General features: G+C 36.0%; 1 protein-coding gene across 3 annotated transcripts in view; it reads right to left on the bottom strand.

Moving 5' to 3' along the window:
- The window catches only part of DNAH3 (dynein axonemal heavy chain 3), a 196,481-nt gene that overhangs the window by 51,163 nt on the left and 121,773 nt on the right, over positions 1–23,545 (bottom strand). For all 3 annotated transcript variants that reach the window (XM_031942286.1, XM_031942295.1, XM_031942288.1), the window contains 7 exons: positions 20,725–20,816; positions 14,363–14,582; positions 13,484–13,618; positions 10,232–10,343; positions 4,827–5,068; positions 1,397–1,497; positions 511–616 (listed from right to left, as the gene is read on the bottom strand). In XM_031942286.1, coding sequence (XP_031798146.1) covers positions 511–616; positions 1,397–1,497; positions 4,827–5,068; positions 10,232–10,343; positions 13,484–13,618; positions 14,363–14,582; positions 20,725–20,816 — 1,008 coding nt within the window. The remainder of the gene's footprint in view (positions 1–510; positions 617–1,396; positions 1,498–4,826; positions 5,069–10,231; positions 10,344–13,483; positions 13,619–14,362; positions 14,583–20,724; positions 20,817–23,545) is intronic.

Here is a 23,545-nt window from a genome sequence, read left to right as displayed (position 1 = left end):
GATTAGTCCAGAGCGGGAAAATTTGGAAAATGGAAATTCCTTGAGGGCAAGGACTGGTTTGTTTAGTGGGTTGATTGGTTGGATGTTTGCTTTTTTTGTTTCTGTATGTGACACAATATTTTGTAATGATAGCTTGCATCCCAAAGTATATATGTGTATATACACATATAAAATATATTATAGATTGTATATGTACATACTTATACACATGTGTATATATGTATATGTTGTGAGTATATGTGTATGTGTGTAAATGTACACCTAAAGATATACACACACACACACACACACACATTTATTTACCTATGTATTCATTCATTCGTTTGTTTTTGTGCAGTCCTCACAAGCTAGCCTATAAGGTGAGTGCTGTTTTTATCCATTTTACAGAAGAGTAAATTGAGGCTGACAGAAATTAAGTGAGTTGTTCAGGGTCACACAGCAAGTGATTATCTGAGACAGGATGTGAGATGTCCCTGTAGAGATTTTAGTGAAGAGGACCAGAATGCTTACCAGTTCAGTGTGCTCCTCAGTGAGGTTGGGGGGCAATGTTTCCATGTATGAGTCCTTCAAGGGCTTCCAACCCAGTTGATGTGGTTCCATGTAGATCATCCCACATCTTCCAGGCAAATGTAAAACATAAACAAAAAGTATGAGCTAGACAGTCATGTCCTAATTAACAGCACTGAGTCCCATTCCAGTGGCTATCCCATTAGGAAGCCCAGGGGATATGTGGGGGTGAGCTTTTCTAGTGAGAGATAGAAAGGAGCAGTTCTAGGGGTGGGGTATAAGGAGAGAAGCCCAGAGACACAGACAAGCAATCACTAGATTCTAGAAGGGAAGGTATAATGGCTTTTTCTGTGAATTATCAGCTGTAATTCATTTGGCAGATTTTCTGTAGCAAGTTTTTAATCTGGGCACATCTGGCCCATTTTCTCCCACCATTTGCTGGTTGCACATTCTCAGAATGCATTCTAATTTTAAAATTCACCTTAATTAGGAAGGTAAGAGGCTGGCAGGAACAGGGACAAATCAGATAATTCACTCCAAAGCCATTTTTGAGTTAACTGATACTTGAGATTAACCAAGAGCAAGGACAAGTTATTTATATATCTTAGGCAAAGCTTAAAAATCATGCCTTCTGTACATTACTGTCCACCACAAGTTTAATAGCTTTTGCTGTAATACATGCAATCTGACATCATAAAAATATATGCCTTGGAAGGGAGAATTTTCTGTTATTAAACATATATGCATTAATACAAAAATAACTGTAGCACAAATATTAAAGTGTATCACTCAGTCTTTCCCCTTCCTTCTGTTGTGCCCTTTGAAGCTGCCTCACTTACCCACCCCTAGTACCAGATATGGATTATCGATCTATTAGTTGATCAAGTACCTGCTGACAGTGGCTGGGGAGGCCTGCTCTAAATCTGCTGGCTCGAAGATCAGACTCATCTTGACACTCATTTGGATGATCTCTCCACTCATTAAACACAGCTGGGAGTACAAGAGGGTGGGAGGTAGAAAGGAAAAAAAAAAGTTCTTTTTTAAAAAGAAGGAAGAAGAAGGGGTTAAGTTCTGTTTTACCATTTGCTGAGCTTCTGGGAAAAGTCAGTCCACATCCCTGCGATACAGCTTTGAATCATAGCCACTTGCAGGCTTGACAAAGACATCTGAGTCACTTTAATACAGATTTTAGCCACTCATGCCAACATTCCAACAGCCGGCCTTCTCCTTCTATCCTCACTTGGCACTATCTTGTATGTTTGCTTTATTTGGATTATTTCAAGGGCATAGGTTCTGTCTCTCTCCCAAAAGACTACACTATTTGTTGATAGCAAAAGAACATGTCATGATTTTTGTGTATCACTCTTTGCATTTAGTAAAATCCTATATCTATCATGATATTCTCATTTATTAAAGCTCTTACTATGTGCCAAATGCTAAATTAGGCACTGATATACAAAGACAAAAATGAATCAGCTGTTTCCCTCAAGAAGCTTACATTCTATGGGGCTGGAGTAGGGAGAGAACACGACCACAGGTAAGTACAGGTGTTCCAAAAGTCTTTTGTTGTAGTTTTGTTGTGTGACCCTTGGGGACACACTGTCCATGGGGTTTTCTTAGCTAAAATACCAGAGTGGTCTGCAATTTATCCTTCTTCAGTGGATTAAAGCAAACATAGATTAAGTGACTTCTCAGAACTCAGGTCTTTCTGACTCCAGCTCTCTCCACTCAGCCATCTAGCTGTAGCTTAAAAATTCACTAAGATTTGAGACAACTTGTATAAATAAAGTCAATCTATTCAAAACATATGTAAAATAATTGCATGGTAATTCTGGGAAGAAGGTACTAGTAGTTCAAAGAATCTGGAAAGAGCTCATGTAAAAAGAGTTGTTTAAGCTGTGCTGTGATGGAAACAAGAGAGAAAATACTTGAAGAGGGAGTGAGTGCATTGATCATGGGAATACAATGTCTTGTGTGAAGGGAAGCACAAAGGCCACTTCAGTACTCTGGACTGAAGAGTACACAAAGATAATGATGATTTACGTCTGGAAAAGCAAGTTGGAACCAGGATGTGAAAGGCTTTAAATGCATATAGAGTAGTTGCTCAATAAGGATTTGTGGGATAGAATTTGAGTGACTGACATCCTTCCTTGTGCCCACTCATAAAGCATAAATTGTTACTGCCCAAAGTGTGTGAGTGAAAGTGGGGTTTTAAGTAGAAACTCATGAAGGACAGATAGAAGTGTGCCTTTTTCCAGTTACAATATGACCAAGATGATAAGAAATGAGTTCACATTGTGGTGGATTCTTTTAATACTTCTAAACAGTAAATAATCCAGGACTAATTTGTGTGACTAAAAAGTTGAGACTGAAACTTCTTAGACTCACTGCTTTCCATACCTATAAACTAAGGGCTCCTTTCCAGTACTAATATTAAACATCATTCATTCAGTTATAAGTCAACACTACCATATAGATTTAATTAAGACTATTTGCTCACTATAATTTGGGAATAAAAAGGGGGCAATTAGGTGGAGTAAGGGAGAAAGAGTTGAGCTTATAGTCAGGAAGAGTTCAAATATGGCCCCAGACACTCACTAGTTATATGACTCCCTGACAAATCACTTCATCTGTTTGCTTATAGTATTTTCATCTGAAAACAGGAGAAATAATAACATTTCTCCTAGAGATGATGTGAAGACCAAGGGAGATGATCATTATAAAGCACTTAGCACAGTGCCTGGTACATAGAGCTATATAAATGTTAGCAATTATTATCATTATCAAACATTATTTATTCAGTTATGAAGCAACATACTACTTAACCTTAACTAAGAGTGTTCTTCTTATGGTAATTTGGGCATAAAAAGGTATCCTGTGGAAGAAGCTTGGAATAGTGATTTTGAAGATATGAAAGTATACTATGAAGGAAAACTAGGGATGCGATTTGAATTGTAGAAAGACAACATAAAACCCCATGAACATATGTATAACATGAAGAAAATGACATATGCTGAACAGAAGAAAATTGAGGAATGTGTTGTTACTCATTAGAAAACAGTAATATTGAATTGGCTGATCATCACTCATTGGTATGTAAAGTAAGCCCCTTTATGGTAGGAACTCTTTTGATCTGGTCTTTATTTTTTTTCAGCCCCTAGCATAATGTACACACAGTAGGATTTGAATAGAGTAAGCACTAATTGAATTGAATTGAATTAAACTGGAATGGAAGCAACACTGGCATGAAAACTAAGAGAAATGTTTTCTATTACTAGTCCCAATGCAAACTGTTAGTCTAACACTGAACAATCCAGGGCCAGGTTTCTCATTCTTAAAATGATGGACGCAATTTATTAGTATACCTGAGGTCCTTTGCAGCTAAACATTCTGCAAATTTATGATTTACTATCACATTCCTTATACCAAAGTTCTCCACATCACTGCAAATCTCTTGGAGTAGAAATCATTATTGTTGAATAAACACAAATCAATTAATTTTCTTGTGTCATCTCCAGATACTCAGGCTAATAAAATCGATGTGACTGTGTTCCAGTCTTTTGGCTAATGCTCTCAAGCAGGGAAGGGAAATTAGGATATTTGTTAACTATTATTCACATATCTATTCTCAATCATAAGCAGACACTTATTACAGTAAAACCTTCTGCTTGGATCAGAGATTTCTGCACATGAATGTCTTTTCTGAGCCTAATTTACATGAGTAAATGCTGACCTTTAAGGGGATCCGCTCAGCACAACCATGGCTTCAGCATAGATTTCCAGATGTAGGAACTAGCATATAAGGGCATGCATATAAAAGCAGAAAGTATGCAATAAAACATTGTGTACATGTAGCCATCTCCCCCATTACCATTTCACTCACTGCCCCTTGAAACATGCCTTGGAACCCAACTTGAAATTGGTTTTGATTCCTTGACTTTCCTTGTCATCACAATACTTACCTTGATTCTATAGATTGCCTTCCATGACAAATAATTGTGACTTTGGGGCACATCTACCTCAATGAACCCTACAAATGTTGTCCAACATTACTAGACCCTGGGATAGCTGTACCATCCATATGTGACTAGTATAAAAGATAGGTAGACAATAATCAATACAGAAACTCTTGCTTTTAAAATGGTTAGCTTAGGGAACAGACATGCAAAGAGAAGCATAATTCATTAATTTCCTTATTATTTTTACCTCCTGTTTTTGGAGTATGGGCATTAACTGTTGGTGCTGCAATTATATAATATACCAATCAAGAAGATTTAATTTTCCAATAATATTAAAGTGTTACCAGATCTAAGAACTACCTTCTTATTGTCATCCAGCACAGTGTTCATGTTTTCAATCCAAACAGCATCTACTGGGCCATCAAATATAATCCATTTCCTATCTTCAGTCACTGATGATGCTTGTTCTCGAAAGGAGGTGGCAAGGACCCCATCAGTCCACTCATGACTCACTGGGTCAAAGCAACCATATAGCTGACCCATGGTTATGGCTTTGGGATTGATGATTTTGTATTCAACGGCAAACTCATCTCCCTGATTGGCTGGGCAAGAATAATCAAGGAGAGAAATCACAAAATCACTGATTCTTGGTGAAACTAGAACCATGCTCCATCATCAACATCTGTCACATTTATTTAATGTTCTGCTGTTTATAAAATGTTCTAGAGACAGAATCTACTTAGATCTTTGTATACTCCCAAAGCCCAATGGATTTTGATAACTCACCCCAAACACCCTGAAAAAAAAAACAGGTGCCATTCATCTCTTTCTTCCCTTAATTAGAATGGGGAAACTAGGGCATTATGATGGAACCTATCTTAAATAGGAATCCTAGCTATTCTCTTTCCTTAAGGTTTTTTTTCTTTGAGATTTAATGGAACCAGAAAAATCAGGTCTATAGGCTTAGGATAATATTGTGTTGCAATGGAAAGAATTTTGGATTACAAATCATAGGACTCTGTGTCAAATACCAGGTCTGCTACTTATTACTTGTGTGCAAATCAGTTTATCTCTCTGTAGGCCTCAGATTCCTTATCTATAAAAAGAGGGGGTCACAAAGAAATCTTAAAGGAGGGAAAAAGACCCATATGTGCAAAAATGTTTGTGGCAGCCTTTTTTGTGGTGGCAAGAAACTGGAAACTGAATGGATACCCATTATTTGGAGAATGGCTGAATAAGTTACAGTATGTGAATGAAATGGAATATTATTGTTCTATAAGAAATGATCAGCAGGATGATTTCAGAGAGGCCTGAAGAGACTTATAGGAACTGATGCTGAGTGAATTAAGAACCAGGCGATTATTGTACACGGCAACAGCAATATTATACGATGATCAATTCTAATAGATGTGGTTCTTCTCAACAATGAGATGATTCAGACCATTTCTAATGATCTTGTAATGAAGAGAGCCATCTGTACCCAGAGAGAGGCCTGTAGGAACTGAGGGTGGATCACAACATAGCATTTTCACTTCTTTTGTTGTTGTTTGCTTGAATTTTATTTTCTTTCTCATTTTTCTTCCTTTTTGATCAGATTTTTCTTGTGCAGCAAGATAATTATATAAATATGTATGCCTATATTTGGTGTGTATATATTTTTACATATATTGGATAATTTGCCATCCAGGGAAGGGGGTGGGGCAAAGGGGGAAAAATTGAAACAAAAGGTTTGGCAAAAGTCAATGTTAAAAAAAAATTATCCTTGTATATGTTTTTGTAATGTTCGGGCTAGCTTTCTGGAGATCCTCCAGACAGGTCTTGGTCTCAGCAAGATAGACACCATGAGGATAGTCAGGAATAGAGTCTAGAGTTTTTATTGTCTCCTTCACAGTCTGTCTCCCTTACAATCTGTGTCTGTCATAGTCTGACCCAGTCTTGGTCTAAGTGGAGGAATGCAGGATGCAGGACAGCCACCAGGAAGATGATCAAAGATGGAATGTCTCATTTCCAGTCCTTTCAACCCTTAAATACCTTATTGTAACTACATCATTACAGTATAGAACTAGAGAACCATTACATCACCATGCTAAGTACTAAGTATATGTATACTAAAGAACCATCATCTCATCAATTCCATTGAGTTAACACCTTGTTGTAAGTATCCTTGTTTCAAGTATACTTCTTCAGAGTTCTGGCCCTCTACATGTTTTGAAAACAAAAAGCTTCAATTAAAAAAAAATGAGGGGGTCAGATTAGATGATTTCTCATAATCCTTCTAACTCCAAATCTATGAAACCAGTATGAGTCAAATGGTGTAATTAAAAGATCATTGGATTTAGAGGTGGAAAACGTGGGTTCAGGTATTAAGGTCTGTAACTTATCAGTTATGTGATCTTGGGCAAATCACTTTCCCTTTCAAAACTTCCATTTCCTCAACTGTGAAAATAAGAAGGAACACAAAGATGATGTTTACAATCTCTCTCAGCTGTGACATTTATGAGTCTAAATTGTTTAGAAGACTCTTCTCCCACCAAAAAGAAAAAACCTATTTCAACATGTCAAGAATGTGTGATTTCAATATGGTGGCAACACCATCTTTCAAAGCAGATCCCAACCTCTCTATAACTTAATAGATGATCTTCAAGAGTTGTTGTGGCTCCCAAACTTATCAATATGAGAATGGGTCTCTTCCAGTGGGCTAGATGACAGGCATTCTATCCATCACCAAGTCATGCTCAAAGTCATTTCTAACCAAGCCAGAACTTGTGCTCCATTTGCATGGAGCTCTCAAATGCAGGGTCATCTCTGGGCCAAGATCATAGGATCATAGGACTAGAGCTGTGTCATCCTATTCAACTCCACCCCCCCCCCCCACCCATCCCATTTCTCATTTTACAAATAAGGAATTTGAGGACTAGAAATATGAGTCATGTCCAAGGTTGCAAAAGTAGAAATCATTCTAAGGCAAAATTTGAATCCAAATCTTCTGACTCCAACATCAGTACTTTTTCACTGGAACAAGAAGAAACTTTATAAGGAAGATTTTTAATGGAGAATAATTGACAAAAGATTAAAAATATGACCCAGGCATGAATCTTTAAGTATTGGGTTCTTCCATGCTTACAAAGTCATAATTTAAAACAAACAAAAAACACTAGTTGGAAGATACTAAAGTATGCTATTTGCATTTGTATAGTCCTTTAAAGTTATGAAGTATTCTACTTGCATTACCCTATCCCTTATAATTCTTAAGATGCCTACTTTGCAGGATAAGAAACTTAAAAAAAATTTTTTTTTGCAGATTGAGTGACTTGCTCGGGGTCATACAGGTAGGAAGTGTTCAGTGGCCAAGGCTGGATTTAAATTCAGGTCCTCCCGACTCCAAGGTCAGTGCTCTTTTCATTGCACTGTAACATCATAATAACAGTTTACATTTGTGTACATTAATTCTTTTTGTTCAATTGTTTCAATTTTGTCTGAATCTTTGTGATCCTGTTTGATGTTTACTTCGAAGAGACTGCAGGGGTTTGATAGTTTCTTCTCCAGCTTATTTTACAACAAGGAACTCAGGCAAACACAGTTAAGTGATTTGCCCAGAATCTCCCACCAATAAGTGTCTGAAATTGGATAGGAACTCAGTTCTTCCTGACTCCAGGCTGGACACTCTATCCCCAGCTGCTACCTTGTCATCCCAATATGAAACTCTTTAAGACTGACAAACAGAGAATATGAACAGACGATTTTCATACAAAGAAATTAGTCATTTCTAATCAGATGAAAAAATACTCTAAATCACTATTGATTAGAGAAATGCAAATTAAGACAACTGAGGTATCACCTCACACCTCTCAGATTGGTTAAGATGACAGGAAAAAATAATGATAAATGTTGGAGGGGATATGGGAAAATTGGGACACTAATGCATTGCTGGTGGGGTTGTGAACTGATCCAACCATCCTGGAGAGCAATTTGGAACTATGACCAAAGGGCTATAAAACTGTACATTACCTTTGATCCAACAGTGTTCTGATTTTATATCCCAAAGAGATCATAAAAGAGGAGAAAAGGATCCACTATATACAAATTGTTTGTAGCAGCCCCTTTTGTAGTAGCAAGGAACTGGAAATTGAGTGGATGCCCTTCAGATGGGGAATGGCTGAATAAATTATGGTACATGAATATTATGGAATATTATTGTTCTATAAGAAATGATAAACAGGTTGATTTTAGAAAGACCTGGAAAGATTTACATGAACTGATGTTGAGTGAAACAAGCAGAACCAGTAATATATTGTACTCAATAACAACAAGATTGTGTGATGATCAACTATGAAAGACTCGGTTCTTCTCAACAATGGGGTGATTCAAGGTAATTCCAGTAGACTTGTGATGGAAAATGTCATCTGCATCCAGAGAGAGAAGCATGGAGACTGAATGTAGATCAAAGGATAGTATTTTTCACTTTGTTGTTGTTTATTTTTTTTCTTGTGATTTTTTTTTCCTGTTTTAATTTTATTTTTCTTGCAGCATGACAAATATGAAAACATGTTTAGAAGAACTGTACATGTTTAACCTATATTGGATTGTTTGCTGTCTAGGGGAGGGAGAAAGTAGAAGGAGGGAGAAACATTTGGAACATAAGATTTTACAAAGGTGAATGTTGAAAACTAACTTTGCATGTAAAAGCTATTTTAAAAACAGACTGACCAAAGTGCTCTTCTCATAGAAATCCTATCAATCAATCAACAAGCATTTATTAAGCACCTACTGTGTATTAGAAACTGTGCTAGGCATTGAAGATATAAAGACAAAAATTAAAATAGTCCTAGCCCTTAGACTGCAGTACAAGTTTTATGTTAGTTCATAAGGAAAAAGTCTCAGAGAGATTTCCCTGATTTCACAAAGCTTGTGTAAATGTTGAGTTATAATTATTTTTACAGACCCATACAATTTGGAGCTGAAGGGGATTCATCTAATCCAATTTTCTCCTTTTACAAAGCAGGAAACTGAGGGTCAAGTGACTCATTAATTATCACTTACCTAGAGAGTAGCAAATCTTTGACTTGAAACTAAATATATTTCTAAGTAAGAGGAAAGGGAAGGAGGAAGTGAAAGGAAGGGAAGGAAAAAATAAAGAAGAGAAAGAGAAGAGAGAGGAAACCAGGAAGGGAGAAAGAAGAGAGGTAGAAGAGGGATGAAGGAAGGAAAGGCACATGGAAAGGAGAGGAGTGGAAGGGAGGAGAGAACAGAAAATGGAGGAAAAGGGAGAGGAGAGGAAAAAAGAAGGTAAGAAAAAGGGGGGAGAAAGAGAAGAGAGAAAAGGGAGAAGAGAGGTTGAAAGAAGAAGGAAGAGAAGGGAAAGGAGAGGGAAGGAAGATGAGAGTGGGAGAGGAAGGAGAATAAAAATGAACTTTAAAAAAAATCAAACTATTTGCTTTTATAACATATCTATTTAGGCTAATTGCTTAATTGAAACTTGTATTCCCCATCCCCAAATGCCTAAATTTTCTGTAAATCTTCTCTACATCTGTGAGCTACCCTGGGTTTAATGACACCACAAGCAGTTCCCCAGTGCCATCATGGAATTCTATTTAAAATAGCAGTGTTTTTGCCCACAGAGGGAAGCCTGCACACTGTTCTATTTCTGGCTACTACACTGTAATCCAATGACAGGAAAACTACCACCCGACATAATATCTCTTTAAAACCAGTTTGTGGAGTGAAATTAATTCTTCCTCTGAAAGCTGGAGAGCTTTCATCTTTACCTTCATACATATCACCCAGAGCTGCTGCCAGGACTTTGTAAGCACAGGTTTTCCCGCCCAAGGGGTCTCCAACAATCATATAACCATGTCTCACCAGCATCATCTCGTAAATCTGAGAGAGCAACATCAGATGAGGAATTACAGCAGATTTTCTCAAAATACAAGTTTAGATATATAATTAATAATATATTGTAAGTTAGATGTCCTAAGTATTTTTATCGTTCTCACTTTCCTGATACACCAGGAAAATTTAAAAGACTAGCCTGAAGTTTCAAGAGTAGTAAGTGTCTGAAGCAAGATTTTGAATACAAGTTATCCAGACTCTTGTTCCATAACAAAAAAGCTTCTTAAACTGTGAGTACAGACCCCATATGGGGTCATGTAACTGAATATGGGGATGGAGAAAAATTTGGCAACAGTAAAAAGTATAAAATATTCGACCAAGATTTAATTTTTTATGTAAAAATAAACAAGTATATCCAAATCTCATTAGAAGGCAAATTTGCTTTCATCTTTAATACATGGTAAAATTATATGCATACTAAAGAACTGTTTTAAAATAAATCTATGATTTATTATCAGTAAATGTATGATTTGTATACCTGTTTTATATACCTGGGGTCATGTAAAAATTTCTTAGGCAAAAAATGGGTCACAAGTGGAAAAAGTTCAAGAAACCTTGCATCACACAGTTTATTATATCATAGTCTTTCTCTGAGTGCATGGGTCAAAAATGAATGTGCCAGGGGCAAATAGGTAGCACAATAGCCAGTAATGATGCTGGAATCAGGAAGATATATGTTCAAATCTGACTTCAGATACTTGACACTAAGTTGGGTGACCCTGGTAAATCACTTAACCCCAATTGCCTGGGAAGAGGGGTGAATTATCCACCTACCTGCTCTTGAACCCAGTTTATGATTCTGGTGTATCTTTAACTTAAAGTTACAGCTATTATAAATATATGTCAAAGATTCTTCACCCAACTATGTAGAATGAATATATAAATTCACAAATTGTATTTCTGTTGAATCTTCTGTTCTCAAGGCTAATGGGTTTTTGTTTTGATTGGTACTGATAGAACAGCAAAGACAAACTACTAAGCATGGCTTCCTAATTGTGTAATTCAAATGCATTTTAATATAATAAGGACTAAAATTAAGGTAAAAAATTTCACTTGAACAATTGACTGTGGAACTAAATAGAAATATGCTTATTGAATTTTCCATTTGTTCTTCCTTCACTGAATATATTAACACATTTGGCCTCTTGTAGTGGAATATTTATATATGTGTGTGTGTATATATATATTTTTAATGCTTTTATGATTTATGTTTTATTCAATTTTGTGGATTTTCTTTCTTCCTATTAGATTATAAATTTCTCAAAAAAATATATCTTTTTTCTCCACTTCTCTTTATCATCTTCTTCCTCTTCCTCCTCCTCCTTTTTCTTCTCTTTTCAATCTCTTTCTGTCTCTTTCTGTCTGTCTCTCATACACACACACACACACACACAAAAAAAAAAAAACTATACACATAGAGAAGCATACATATATCTCAGGTTTTCAGTTTCTATAAGTTTAAAATTGCACTAGGACTTATGGGACAACCAGTATAATAAATATTCAGTCATGACTTTAGAGCAGAGGAACCCAGCTAATGGTAATCTACCAGACTGCCCAAAGAGAAATAATCAAGAATGAATCTGCCTTTTCTATCCATATAGTCATACCACTTATTTCTAGATTTCTGTGCTTTTGTCCCTTTAAACAAAGAAGGATCATTTTGATTACCAATTGGAAGGCAACCCAAAAGATAATAACAATAATAGTCAGCACTTATATATCACTGTAAAGCTTACTTTACATATTTTAATTTGCTGGATTCCTACAAGAATGCTGTGAGGTAGATGCTATTATTTATCCCCATTTTACAGATCAGAAAACTGAAGCTGAGAGATAAAGTGACTTGCCCGATACTTCAGTAAATATTTGAAATGGGATTCAAATTCAAGTCTTCCTGGCTCTGGGTCCAGAGCTTTGCCAAATCAGGTGGCTGAATGAAAAATAGTAATATTCAAGATATCACTCATTTTTTTTTTAAGGGAGTTTTTGCCACACTTCATATGTGCCATGCTAAATTATTTACATTGCTACAGAGATGACTGAAAATCCAGGAGTTTCCCTAATATTGTTTGCTATAGATGATATTTCTTTGTAAGATGTGAGGTAAGAGACAGGAAACCCAGATTTTACTTTTGGCTCTGCTTGCCAATAATTGACTACGTGGCTTTGAACAAATCATTTTAACTTGATTTTCTCATCTGTAATGTCAAAGGTCTAGGCTAGATAAAGCCTCTTTCTGCTTTAAAGCTCTATAATTTTTTGAGATGGGTTCATTTTAAGCCTATTTCCCCAGACTATCCAAAAGATTATGTTTTACCTAAAAGAGATAATTTCATCTTTGAAGCTGCATAACACAGTAGATAATGCACAGGTCTTAGATTCAGAAAGACATTTCAATTCTGATACTTATTAACTATGCAACTCAGAGCAAGTTAATTAATTTCTCTAAGTCTCAGATTTTCATCAATAAAACAAGGGGGTTTCAGATTTAAATCAATAATATATGATTTAGAGAAAGACATGATCAAAAAGCACCAAATGATTCATGTTATTGTTCAATCATTTCAGTTGTGTACCACTCTCTGTGACTCCATTTTTGGGTCTTCTTGGCCAAGATACTAGAATAGTTTGTCATTTTCTTCTCCAGTGCATTTACATGTGAGAAACTGAGGCAAACAAGGTTAAGTAACTTGCCCAGGTTCACATAGCCAGTAAGCATCTGAGGCCTGATTTGAACTCTTGAAAATGAGTCTTCCTGATTCCAAACCTATTCCTATCCACTGCACAAGTTAATTTCCTTGGCCTGCCAAATTTTTGTATCCTGTATCCAAGATAGATTCTTAGTTTTCATATTAGAAACATAACTCTTGGGAGGCTGTCATAAAGAAATTGAAAGAGAGCTTCCTTCATCCTGGATCACTGAATGATTTCTTTTTTTTCACTTTTGTCTCAGTGTAGGCACCTCTAATTCCAGTGATTTTCAACGTGCCTGATGAAATCTTTCTGAATCCCTAGCTTAGTTTAGTAATTTGAAGTTATTTTGAGATGATTTTGAATGAACAAAGTAGATGACTAAGTCTCACAAGTGAAACAGCTACCTTCCCATGGGCATATGACAAACCAACCTGGATAATCTTTCCAATAAACCATGGTACTGATTGGAGTTTCATCTTTTTAATGTTTTCATTTAGTGCTGCAATGAAAAGCTCATAGTCTGGCTTAGGAAGAATGACTCCTGGGAACAAATCCGATATGATCCCCTGTTAACATAGAATCGAGAAAAATATTAAGAGCCTGGAGAAATCCAATTCAATAAACATTTATCAAACATCTAGGTGTAAGGCACTGAGCTGGAGATTTGAAGATAAAAAAATGACACAGTCCCTGCTCCCAATTTTATAATTTAACAAACATTTATCAAATATCTAATAAATATTAGACTTTAGAGTAAGATTTTTTTTAGCTGGGGTTCCCTGAACTTTAAAAAATATATTTTAATAACTACTTCAACATAACTGTGTTAATGTATTATATTTTATGCATTTAAAAACATTTTTTCCTGAGGAGTCTGTTGCTTCATCTGTGGGTGCTAGAGCCAGCATCATTTGGACTCTAGTTAATTGTTAATTTTTCAGAGGAAGCATTAACATCTCAGAATTTGGCAAATGCTAAAAATCAAGGCTTGACTTATTGTTTTGTTAACAATCTAGTTTTAAGAAAACAATGGAGACAATGTTAATAATGCAAATTAACTTTTTTCCTCCAGTTAGCTGGTTGTCAAACATTTACCAGCAGACCTTGGTTTTATGAAGCTGCCCTATAGCTGGGTCAGCATGCCTCCTTCAGTCTCTAAAAGAAATGTATTTAAAATGGAATTATTGGAAATCTAAATGGGGATCCAGGTACTCCGTAAGACTTCAGTCTGTGGTCAACCAAAAGATATCTAACCTGGGCTGCCTTTAATTCATCAGCTTCATATTTATTCCTAAGGACCAGATACTTACCTGAAACAGAGGCACATCCTGAGCCAAGAATTTGGCCAAGTTGACATCCAATAAGGCCCGGAGCAACAAGACACTCTCATTTTCTTCTGGATATTTCAGCTTCAGGTTCCCAGCAGCTGTTAGGACAGACTTCACTGCCCGCATCCCATAGTCATAGTGATGCTGAGATGATAGCTGCTCAGAGCATAAACGATAAGTAGCTACGATTTTCTGGGCAAGACTACAAAACCAAAGGGGGAAAAAAAACTGTGTATAGACCACTGGGTTAGATTGTAGGCTTCTTGTGAAGTAGTGAGATCTCTATGTCTATCTGGTTTTTTTTTTAAGTAGATTGCCAAGTTAAGTCTGTTAGGTCCCCTACTCATCTACAATGCTGTAGAGACTTATGTTTCAAGTTGGTTTTGTTTTTTTTGTCTTTTATTACTGAAGAGGACCATGACATAAAGAGGAGATACCATGACATGCAAGTGAATTGGATTTAAGTGAGGGGAGGCTGTGCAAAATCACCAGCCTCCCTTTCCTCTCTAGAGCCATTTGGGTCCATAGAGATCAGGACTACTGGAGATGGCCCTGGGTACAGGAGGAGACCTTGGTCTTCCCCAGGTCTGAGTTTGTTTGAGGTAATACCGATTAAGTGATTAAGACTAGATAAGAATTGAAGCAAAAAAAAATGGCTCTTTTACCTAGTTTAAAAAAAAAAATCAATAAGGGAGGAGAAGACACTTGGAGTTCCTGGCCCAAACAGAAAAAATTACTATTTATATTCACTCTGAATCACTTAGGGTTCTAATAATACCAAATGAAAGCTTGGCCTGAGACCTATTGAGAGCCAGAGTGATTTGGATCTAAGGCAAAGTCCTTGAGAAAGAAATTTAGCCCATAAACCTCTAAATATCTTGAGAGGTGGCAGTTCCAGGGACCAAAATTTATTTTGCTTTGAGCCAGTACTCACAGGTAAGAGTATGATACTTTATGTGGACAGGAAAGAGAGGCAGACAGACAGAGACAGAGATAAAGACAGAGAGAGACAGAGAGAAAGAGACAGGCAGATAGAGAGAGAGAGAAACAAAGAGCTGTGTTGTTCAATTGACCAGTTCTAGTTGGGCAGCTCTACTTATAGAAGTTGTTTGTCTTTCATTCTTAAAGATCAAGACCATGACATCAGGGAGGAGCTGCCATGCCATGAAGTGAATTGGACTTAAGTGAGAGAGGGCTGTGCAAGGTCACCTGCCTCACTTTCTCCTGCAGAGCCATCTGGATCCAGTGGCCACATATAGAACAGAATAACTTGAGATGGCCTGCTAAGCTTCAGGTAAGGGCTAGGCTAAATGACATCTGGGGATGCTTTCAGCTCTTAAAATTTTGTTCTTCAGACAAATAGGCATCCTGAAACTGTTTTTTCCTCTCCTTAGTCTGCAGGAACTACAGAAACTTTGACCTCCTCGACTGTCTGTGGAATTGGGGGGGTGGGGTTGAGTCAGGGAAAGCTGAGAGAACTTCACCAGATTAGGAACATCAGGCCCACCTATGCTGCAGAAATGCAGTCCTGGTCAAGTAGGAGCCAGCATATATGGTGGGTGCAGAGATAGAATTAAAAAAAACCTTGATACAATAATGCAAGAAATAATCCAAGAAAATTATCCTCTCAGAACATGAGAGGAAAATAGAGATAGAAAAATCCACCAATCACTACCTCAAAGAAATCCTTTGTGGAAAACATATAAGAATATTATTGCCAAATTTCAAAACCCTCCTAGGCCAAAGAGAAAATTCTGCAAGAAACAAACAAACAAAAAAATTCAATACACTGGAGCTACAATTATAATTGTACAGGACTTAGTAACAGCCACAATAAAAAACCACAGGTCAGGAATCATATATACTGGCAATAAAAAGAATAGGGCTTGTGGCCAAAAATATCATATCCAGCAAAATTATCCATAATATTCATGAAAAAAATGAACATCCAATGAACTTGCAGATTTTCAAGACTTTTTTTCAATCAAACCCAAATTCAATAGAAAAATTGAACATGTAAGAACCAATATCAAATATCAATTTCAAGGAACTTAACATAGATAAATTATTTATGGTTTTAACATGAAAATGTATAACATGTTTAAGATTGATGTCAGCAATTGGGTAGTATAAAAGATTAGCGTAGAGATGAATATACTCTAAAAGCAAAACTGCCTAGTAAAAATTGCAATTGTGTTGTACAGATGAGATGCAGAGGAAGAACAGACAGAGGCATTAGAGGGGGGAGGAGGGCTTGTAGTTTTAAAAATCCTACTCATATCAGGAATGGGCTAAATAGGCAACACTATATGTACATCATAAAGGATATAGCAATCTCCAAAATCTATAAAGAAATAAGGGAGGAGGGATAAATTGAGGGAGAAGCAAAGGGTGGGTGAAGAAGAAAAGAGAGGGAATCATGGGCTGGGGAAGATTAAATAATAGTAGGGCAAGTTAAGGAGCAGGATTAAAGCAGAGGAGTTAGCAGGGATACGAAAGAAGAGATAAGTCAAACTTAAAGATTCAATCAGGGGAGAAATCTGTGTTATGTCAGCCACTCAAATATTGTTTTAGATCTATGTTTACCTATGAGTAAATGCATGTGTATATATATTATGTGTCTGAGTATCTGTAGATGTGAATACATATTGCTCTATGTGTGTATGTATAAAAATATATGTGTGTGTATGAGTGGGTCTGTGGATAGGTGTGAATATCTCTATATATTTAAATATATAGATACATAACATATATCTGTATTTAACTGTAGCCTGCTTGAGTGAGGTGGGGGGAATTAAAGGGGGAAAAAGAATAAAGTAAAAAAAAGTGCACAACAGAGAATAAAACAATAACTTATAAGAAATCAAAAAAAGATAGATACTCATGAATATAATTTCTTCTACTATTATATATCCTTTCTTGAACTGGTAATTTATTGTTATATATTTTGAATCCTCCCTGATGTTCTGCTAGGCACTTGACAATGTTCTGTTCTGTTTTGTTTTGTTTTCCATTTCTGTTTTCCTTTTTTCTATTCTGTTTTTTTTAATAAAATATTTTTTTAAAAAGAAAATTCACTCATAGAGTGATTTCTAAAGTATCTGGTTTAGTTCAATAATCCTACTTCATAAATAAGGATTCTCAACATACTCATATACTTAGATTCTCCCAACTAATAATTATAATTTATTTAGTGCTTTAATGTTGGCAAAGTACTTTATAAATATTAACTCATTTGATTCTCACAGCAACTCTAGGAAGTAGATGCCATTATTATCCTCATTTTACCATTAGTGAAACTAATTTTTTTGGAAATTAGGTGACTTGCTTAAGTTCATATAGTTAGTAATTATCTGAAAACATATCTGAAACTAGGTCCTTCTGACTCCAGGTCCAGCACTATATCCATTATACCATGTTGCTACTTGCCAAAGGACACCTTATCATAAATTACAAGATTTCTTATAACGTATTTGTATGCATCAGTGATGAGATCCTGAGTAATTGGATGCATTTGGCAGAGAGGGACTAAAGTAATGCTTCACAGTCCTACCCTTTGTGGAGGTTGTGGGCAATCCCATTTTGCTATATTTGATCAGAAATCCAAGTTATATTAAACCCCTGAAGTTAAATTTCCCCTATAAATCTGTCCATGACTCAAGCCATCTTTGCTAAACCCCTTTTGGGTTATAGTCTAATAGGACATTCTGCCTCGTGGTCTCTTTCCCCTTCCTTCTCTCCCATGACTCTGCCACGGGGTGTCTTCCCTCATTCCCTCACCAAGCTTCAAGCTGCCTTTCTCCTTATAGCTAACTCTTTTAGGATGCTAAACTCTTCTTTAGATTTAACCTATCAACCGAGGGCATACTCCAACCTCAAGGGATGTTCCCTTTCTCCTGGTTAATTGTGAATTCCACTAGGGAACTTGACCTTTTCATTATTAATTGTTAAAACCCCTTTCTATATGCTCTCCCAACTCAATTTCCTATTTACCATTCCTGGTTCTGTTTTATCTCCTTGTCTGTAACTTCTTATCATAAGTAAAAATACCTTTTGGTAAAAGAAAAAGACAATTGTGAATTCTTCACGTGACTAAACCCCAACATTTGGTGCCTAAATCTCATCATTCAATATTAAACCCCAAATACATCATTTGGAACCAGGCAAAGCTCTTCTAGATAATATCATCAGTAATAATTAACATTCAGATGTCATTTTTCACAGAATTTAATAATAATAATAAACATTTACATAATGCTATGTGCTAATTTATCTATAATTGTTATCTTATTTGACTTTCACAACCCTGAGAGGTAGCTACTGTTATTATCTCCATTTTACAGATAAGGAAATTGAGGCAAACAGAGATTAAAAGTCATACTACTTACTAGTAAGTGTTTAAAACTGGAATTGAATTCAGATGTTCCTGACTGGTGGGTGTTTAAAACTGGAATTGAATTCAGATGTTCCTGACTGGTGGTTCAGTCTAATGCTGAATCCACTGCACCTCTTACTTGCCTGCCAAATGATGCCTTATTAGCAATTACAAGACAATTACAAGCAATTACAAGGTAATATAATTATATACTTTAGTAGTAATTAACACTCAGATATCATTTTTCACAGAATTTAAATCAGAAGAAACTTAATCTAATTCATATAAAAAGAATTCCCTCTACTATATATCCAATAATCTTGTCTCCTCCTCCAGTGAGGGAGAATTCACTACATCCTTAAGCAGCTTATTCTAATTTTTTTGTTGTTGTTCAGTTACTGATACTATCTGATCTTCATGGCCCCATGGAGCATGGTGTGCTGAGTTCTTCTACTTTCCATTATCTCTTGAAGTCTGTCCAAAGATGAGTCATCTTCATGGCTTTCATGATTCTCTCTCATTCACCCTCTGCCATTCTCTTCTTTTGTCTTCAGTCTTCACCAACATCCTGATCTCATTCTACTTTTGGAAAGCTTCAATTCTTAGGAAGTTTTTCCTTACATCAAACTTAAATCTGCCATTCCACATTTTCCAACCAATTGTTTTTTGTTCTGCTCTCTGGAGTCAAGTAGAATAAGCTGAATTCCTCTTCCACATAACAACCCTTAAAATTCTTGCAGATAGCCTAAAGAAGACTGGGAGGGATAGAATTGCTAACAAGTGCCAGTTCTCTTAATTGATTTTTTTTTTTTTTTAATGTGGTTGAACTTGAGACTCTTCCCGACTCTGATTGTCCTCCTCTGGATACTTCCCAGCTTATCAATATGCTTCCTAAAATGTGGCACTTAGAACTCATCATGATATTCTACACCAGTGAACAGCAGGTCTGGTCTTGGATGTTAGATCTTTTATAATTATAGTCCAATATTGAATTGTCCTTTTTGGCTGCCATATCACACTTCCATTTAATCAAAACCACCCATGTGCCAAAGAAAGTCTTCTAGGGCAGAATTGTGATTGCCTGGCTAAACTTTTTGGAACATAATGTTAATGAAGTTGGCTTCCAGACTTACATCTTCACATGACCTAGTTAACTCCATAAGGAATAACAACCCAAAAAGAGTTTCAAAACTGCAGACAGTTCCCTGCAATATCTTAAATATGGACCATTGATCCCAAAGAGTACCCCCACAACCCTTCCCACTAAGGAATTTGTTGTCATTGTTCAGTCATGTCTAGTTTTATAGGATCCCATTTGGGATTAACTTGGCAAAGATACTGGAGTGGTCAGCTATTTCCTTCTCCACTTCATTTTACAAATGACAAACTGAGGCAAGCAGAGTTAAATGATCTATTAAATCTGTTGTCAGACTTAAACTTAGAAAAATGAGTCTTCCTTACAGGTCGCATTCATTCTGCTAGGATGGCTCTGGAGGGGAAAGTGGGGCAGGTGACCTTGCCCAGCCCTCACTCACTTAAATACAATTCACTTGCATGTCACAGCATTCCGTTCCTGAGATCATGGACCTCTTTGAGGACAAAGGACACACAACAACAATAACAGCAGCATCACTGTAGTTGCTCAACAGCAACAAATTTACCTTAAGCCTAGGTTTCTTTAAAAGCAGTAGGCAGATGCTTGGAATATAAGCTTGCCCTGTGACATCTCCTAATAAATGATAAGACTGAAAAGGCCGCTAGTCACTAGACTCTCTTGGGATCAGACTAGATAACCTTTGAGATCCATTCTAGAGATTTATATTTGTATGATCCCAATTTTCCCACCTGCCATAGGAATCCAGGTGGTCTGGGCTAAATGCTAAACCCTAAACTAGCTCCTGGGAAACTGTGCTAGTTATTAAGGGCCTTTCAGAATCTATTAGAAAATGAAAAATTCAAAACAGCTTACCTACGAGAGTCCAAAAAACCCATGGAATATAGGGAGATCTCCCCAATTAATGCATAATCAGGTACCATCATGGCAACTGTTCGAAACAAGGCCTACAGGAAGGAAAAAAACAGCTAATCAGAACATACTAGAAATATACGCATAAATATTGTACTTATATTGGCAAAGTAAAAAATAATAATAAAGATTTATGTTCTTCTAGGAAGGCAATATGACATAATGGATAAAGAATGGACTTTCAGATTAGAAAGACTCTTATTGATTTTGCCAGACTGTGTTGGTTCCTCAATCGGAGTCCCTTATATCAATGGGGAAAGATTTTTGATTGGTCAGGCTTTTACAAAAATACTATCTCATTTGATATTTATGCCAATCTTATGAAGTAATTGAGTTAAAATTGTCCGCATTTTACAAATGAGGAAAATGAGGGTTGAAAAAATCTAAGTAACTTGGCCAAAGAGATATATAAGAAAAAGTGGAACTGGGGATTGAACTTATGTATTGTTCAGTCATATCTGATTGTGACCCTATTTGGGATTCTCTAGGCAAAGATACTGGAATGACTTGACATTTCCATTTCTAGCTCATTTTACAGATGAGGAAACTGAGGTAAACAGGGTTAAACGACTAGCTCAGGGTAACAAAACTAGTAAGAGTCTGAGGCTGGGTTTCAATTCACAAAAATGTCTTCTTGATTCCAGGTGTGATATTCTATACACTGTGCCACTTAGCTACCTAGAACTGAATCCAGAGAACTAAAATCTTTTTTTTTTTTAATGCAAAACATATTAACCATATTTCCAAAAAAAAAAAGCAAGAAAAATAAAGAGAAATACACCCAAAGAAAAAAACACTGGGAAATGAATGTAAACTGTTTGCATTTTTGTTTTTCTTCCCGGGTTATTTCTACCTTCTGAATCCAATTCTCCCTGTGCAACAAGAAAACTGTTTGGATCTGCACACATACATTGTATCTAGGATATACTAGGACATATTCAACATATATAGGACTGCTTGCCATGTAGGGGAGGGGGTGGAGGGTGGGAGGGAAAAATCAGAACAGAAGTGAGTGCAAGGGATAATGTTGTAAAAAAATTACCCTGGCATGGATTCTGTCAATAAAAAGTTACTATAATAAAAAAAAAGAAAGAAAGAAAAATAAAGAGAAAATTTATACTTCAATTTGTACTTATAATAAGTTCATCAGTTCTCTTCCAGTGGTGGATAACATTTTTTTCCATTATGAATCCTTTAGAATTATCTTGGATCACTGTTGATCACAGTAGCCAAGTGTAGTTAATCATCATTATAATATTGCTATTACTGGGCACAGTGATCTCTCAGTTCTTACTACACTTTGCATCAGTTCATACAGGTCTTGCCATGCATTTCTAAATCACCACCCACCTTGTAATTCCCCATAGCATAATAGTATTCTATCATAATTATATGCTACAACTTGTTTAGTAATTCTTCAATTAATGAACATTTCCTTGATTTGCAATTCTTTGGAAGCAGCTGTGATATTTCTGTGCATATAAATCCTTTTCCTTTTTTTATGATCTCTTTGAAATACAGACTTTGTTGTGCTATTTACTGGGTCAAAAGGTATTCATAATTTTATAACTCTTTGAGCCTAGTTCCAAATTGTTCTCTAAAATGAGCGCTTATTACTTATCAACAATCCATTAGTATGCCTATTTTTCCCTCATCCCCTCCAGTATTTGTCATTTCTAACAGGGGTGAAGTAGAACTTCAGAGTAGTTGTTATTTTCATTTTTTCAATCAATAGTGATTTAGAGCACTTTTTATGATTATAGATAGCTTTGATTTCTTCTTCTAAAATCTATTTATATCCTTTGGGGATTTTTCATTTGGGGAATGGCTTTATTTTTAGAAATTTGATTCAATTCTATATTCAATATAAATTTGAGAAATGAGACCTTTTTCAGAGAAACTTGCTGTAAAATTTTTTGCTATGGCTTCAATTGTACCTTTTAGCAAAATGTAGTTTCCCTGATTATCTCTTTTCATTAACTCTGCTTTGTCTGAGATGATGGTTACCCCTACTTTTTTTTTTTTTACTTCAGTTTTGCTAAAGCCTATTCTATTGGATTCTGCTTCAATTCTTGATTTTAATTTGATTTTAGGGGTGAATTCATGCCATTTATATTCATTGTTATGATTACTGTTTTTCCCTCTATTCACTTTTCTCCAATTTCTTTCTTTCTCTTTTTAACCTATCCTTTCTTTAAGGTCTTTTTTTCATAATTTTGCTGCATCACTTTATTTCTTTACCCAATTGTTCTCTACTGTTTTTATTGCTTTCTTTTACTCTCCAAGGAATTCTTGTTAGGATTGGGCCCAATTAACCTTTATCTTTGAGGCTTTTTTGGTCGCTGTTTTCACAATGTCTCTTGCCTCCTATCATGATTCTTTTTATATTACATAACAGTGCTACTCTATGAAGAAAAAAAAATTCCACTGACATTATCTCCTTGGGTTATCAGGGGAAAACCTAGGATCTTGTGATGGGTTGTGACAATAACTTTATTCACAGCACAGGAAATAATATGATATGATGGAAAGAACATTGGACTTGGGAGTCAGGAGGTCTGAGTTCAAATATTACTGACCTCTTAACTGCGTAATTTTGGGGAGATAATTTTGCCTTCTCTGAGACATAGTTCTCTTTTTTAAAAAAAATTCTCTCTATTATATGTAAAGAAAATTTTAAACATTCATTTTTTTCAAATTTTGACTTCCAAATTCTCTCCCACTCCCTCCCCTTTCCTGAGAACACATGCAATTTGATATAAGT

The sequence above is a fragment of the Sarcophilus harrisii genome, chromosome 1 (assembly GCF_902635505.1).
Source record: "Sarcophilus harrisii chromosome 1, mSarHar1.11, whole genome shotgun sequence".
Lineage (NCBI taxonomy): Eukaryota > Metazoa > Chordata > Mammalia > Dasyuromorphia > Dasyuridae > Sarcophilus > Sarcophilus harrisii.
The sequence above is the reverse complement of the archived record's forward strand: the minus strand, read 5'-3'. Positions and strand labels throughout refer to the sequence as shown.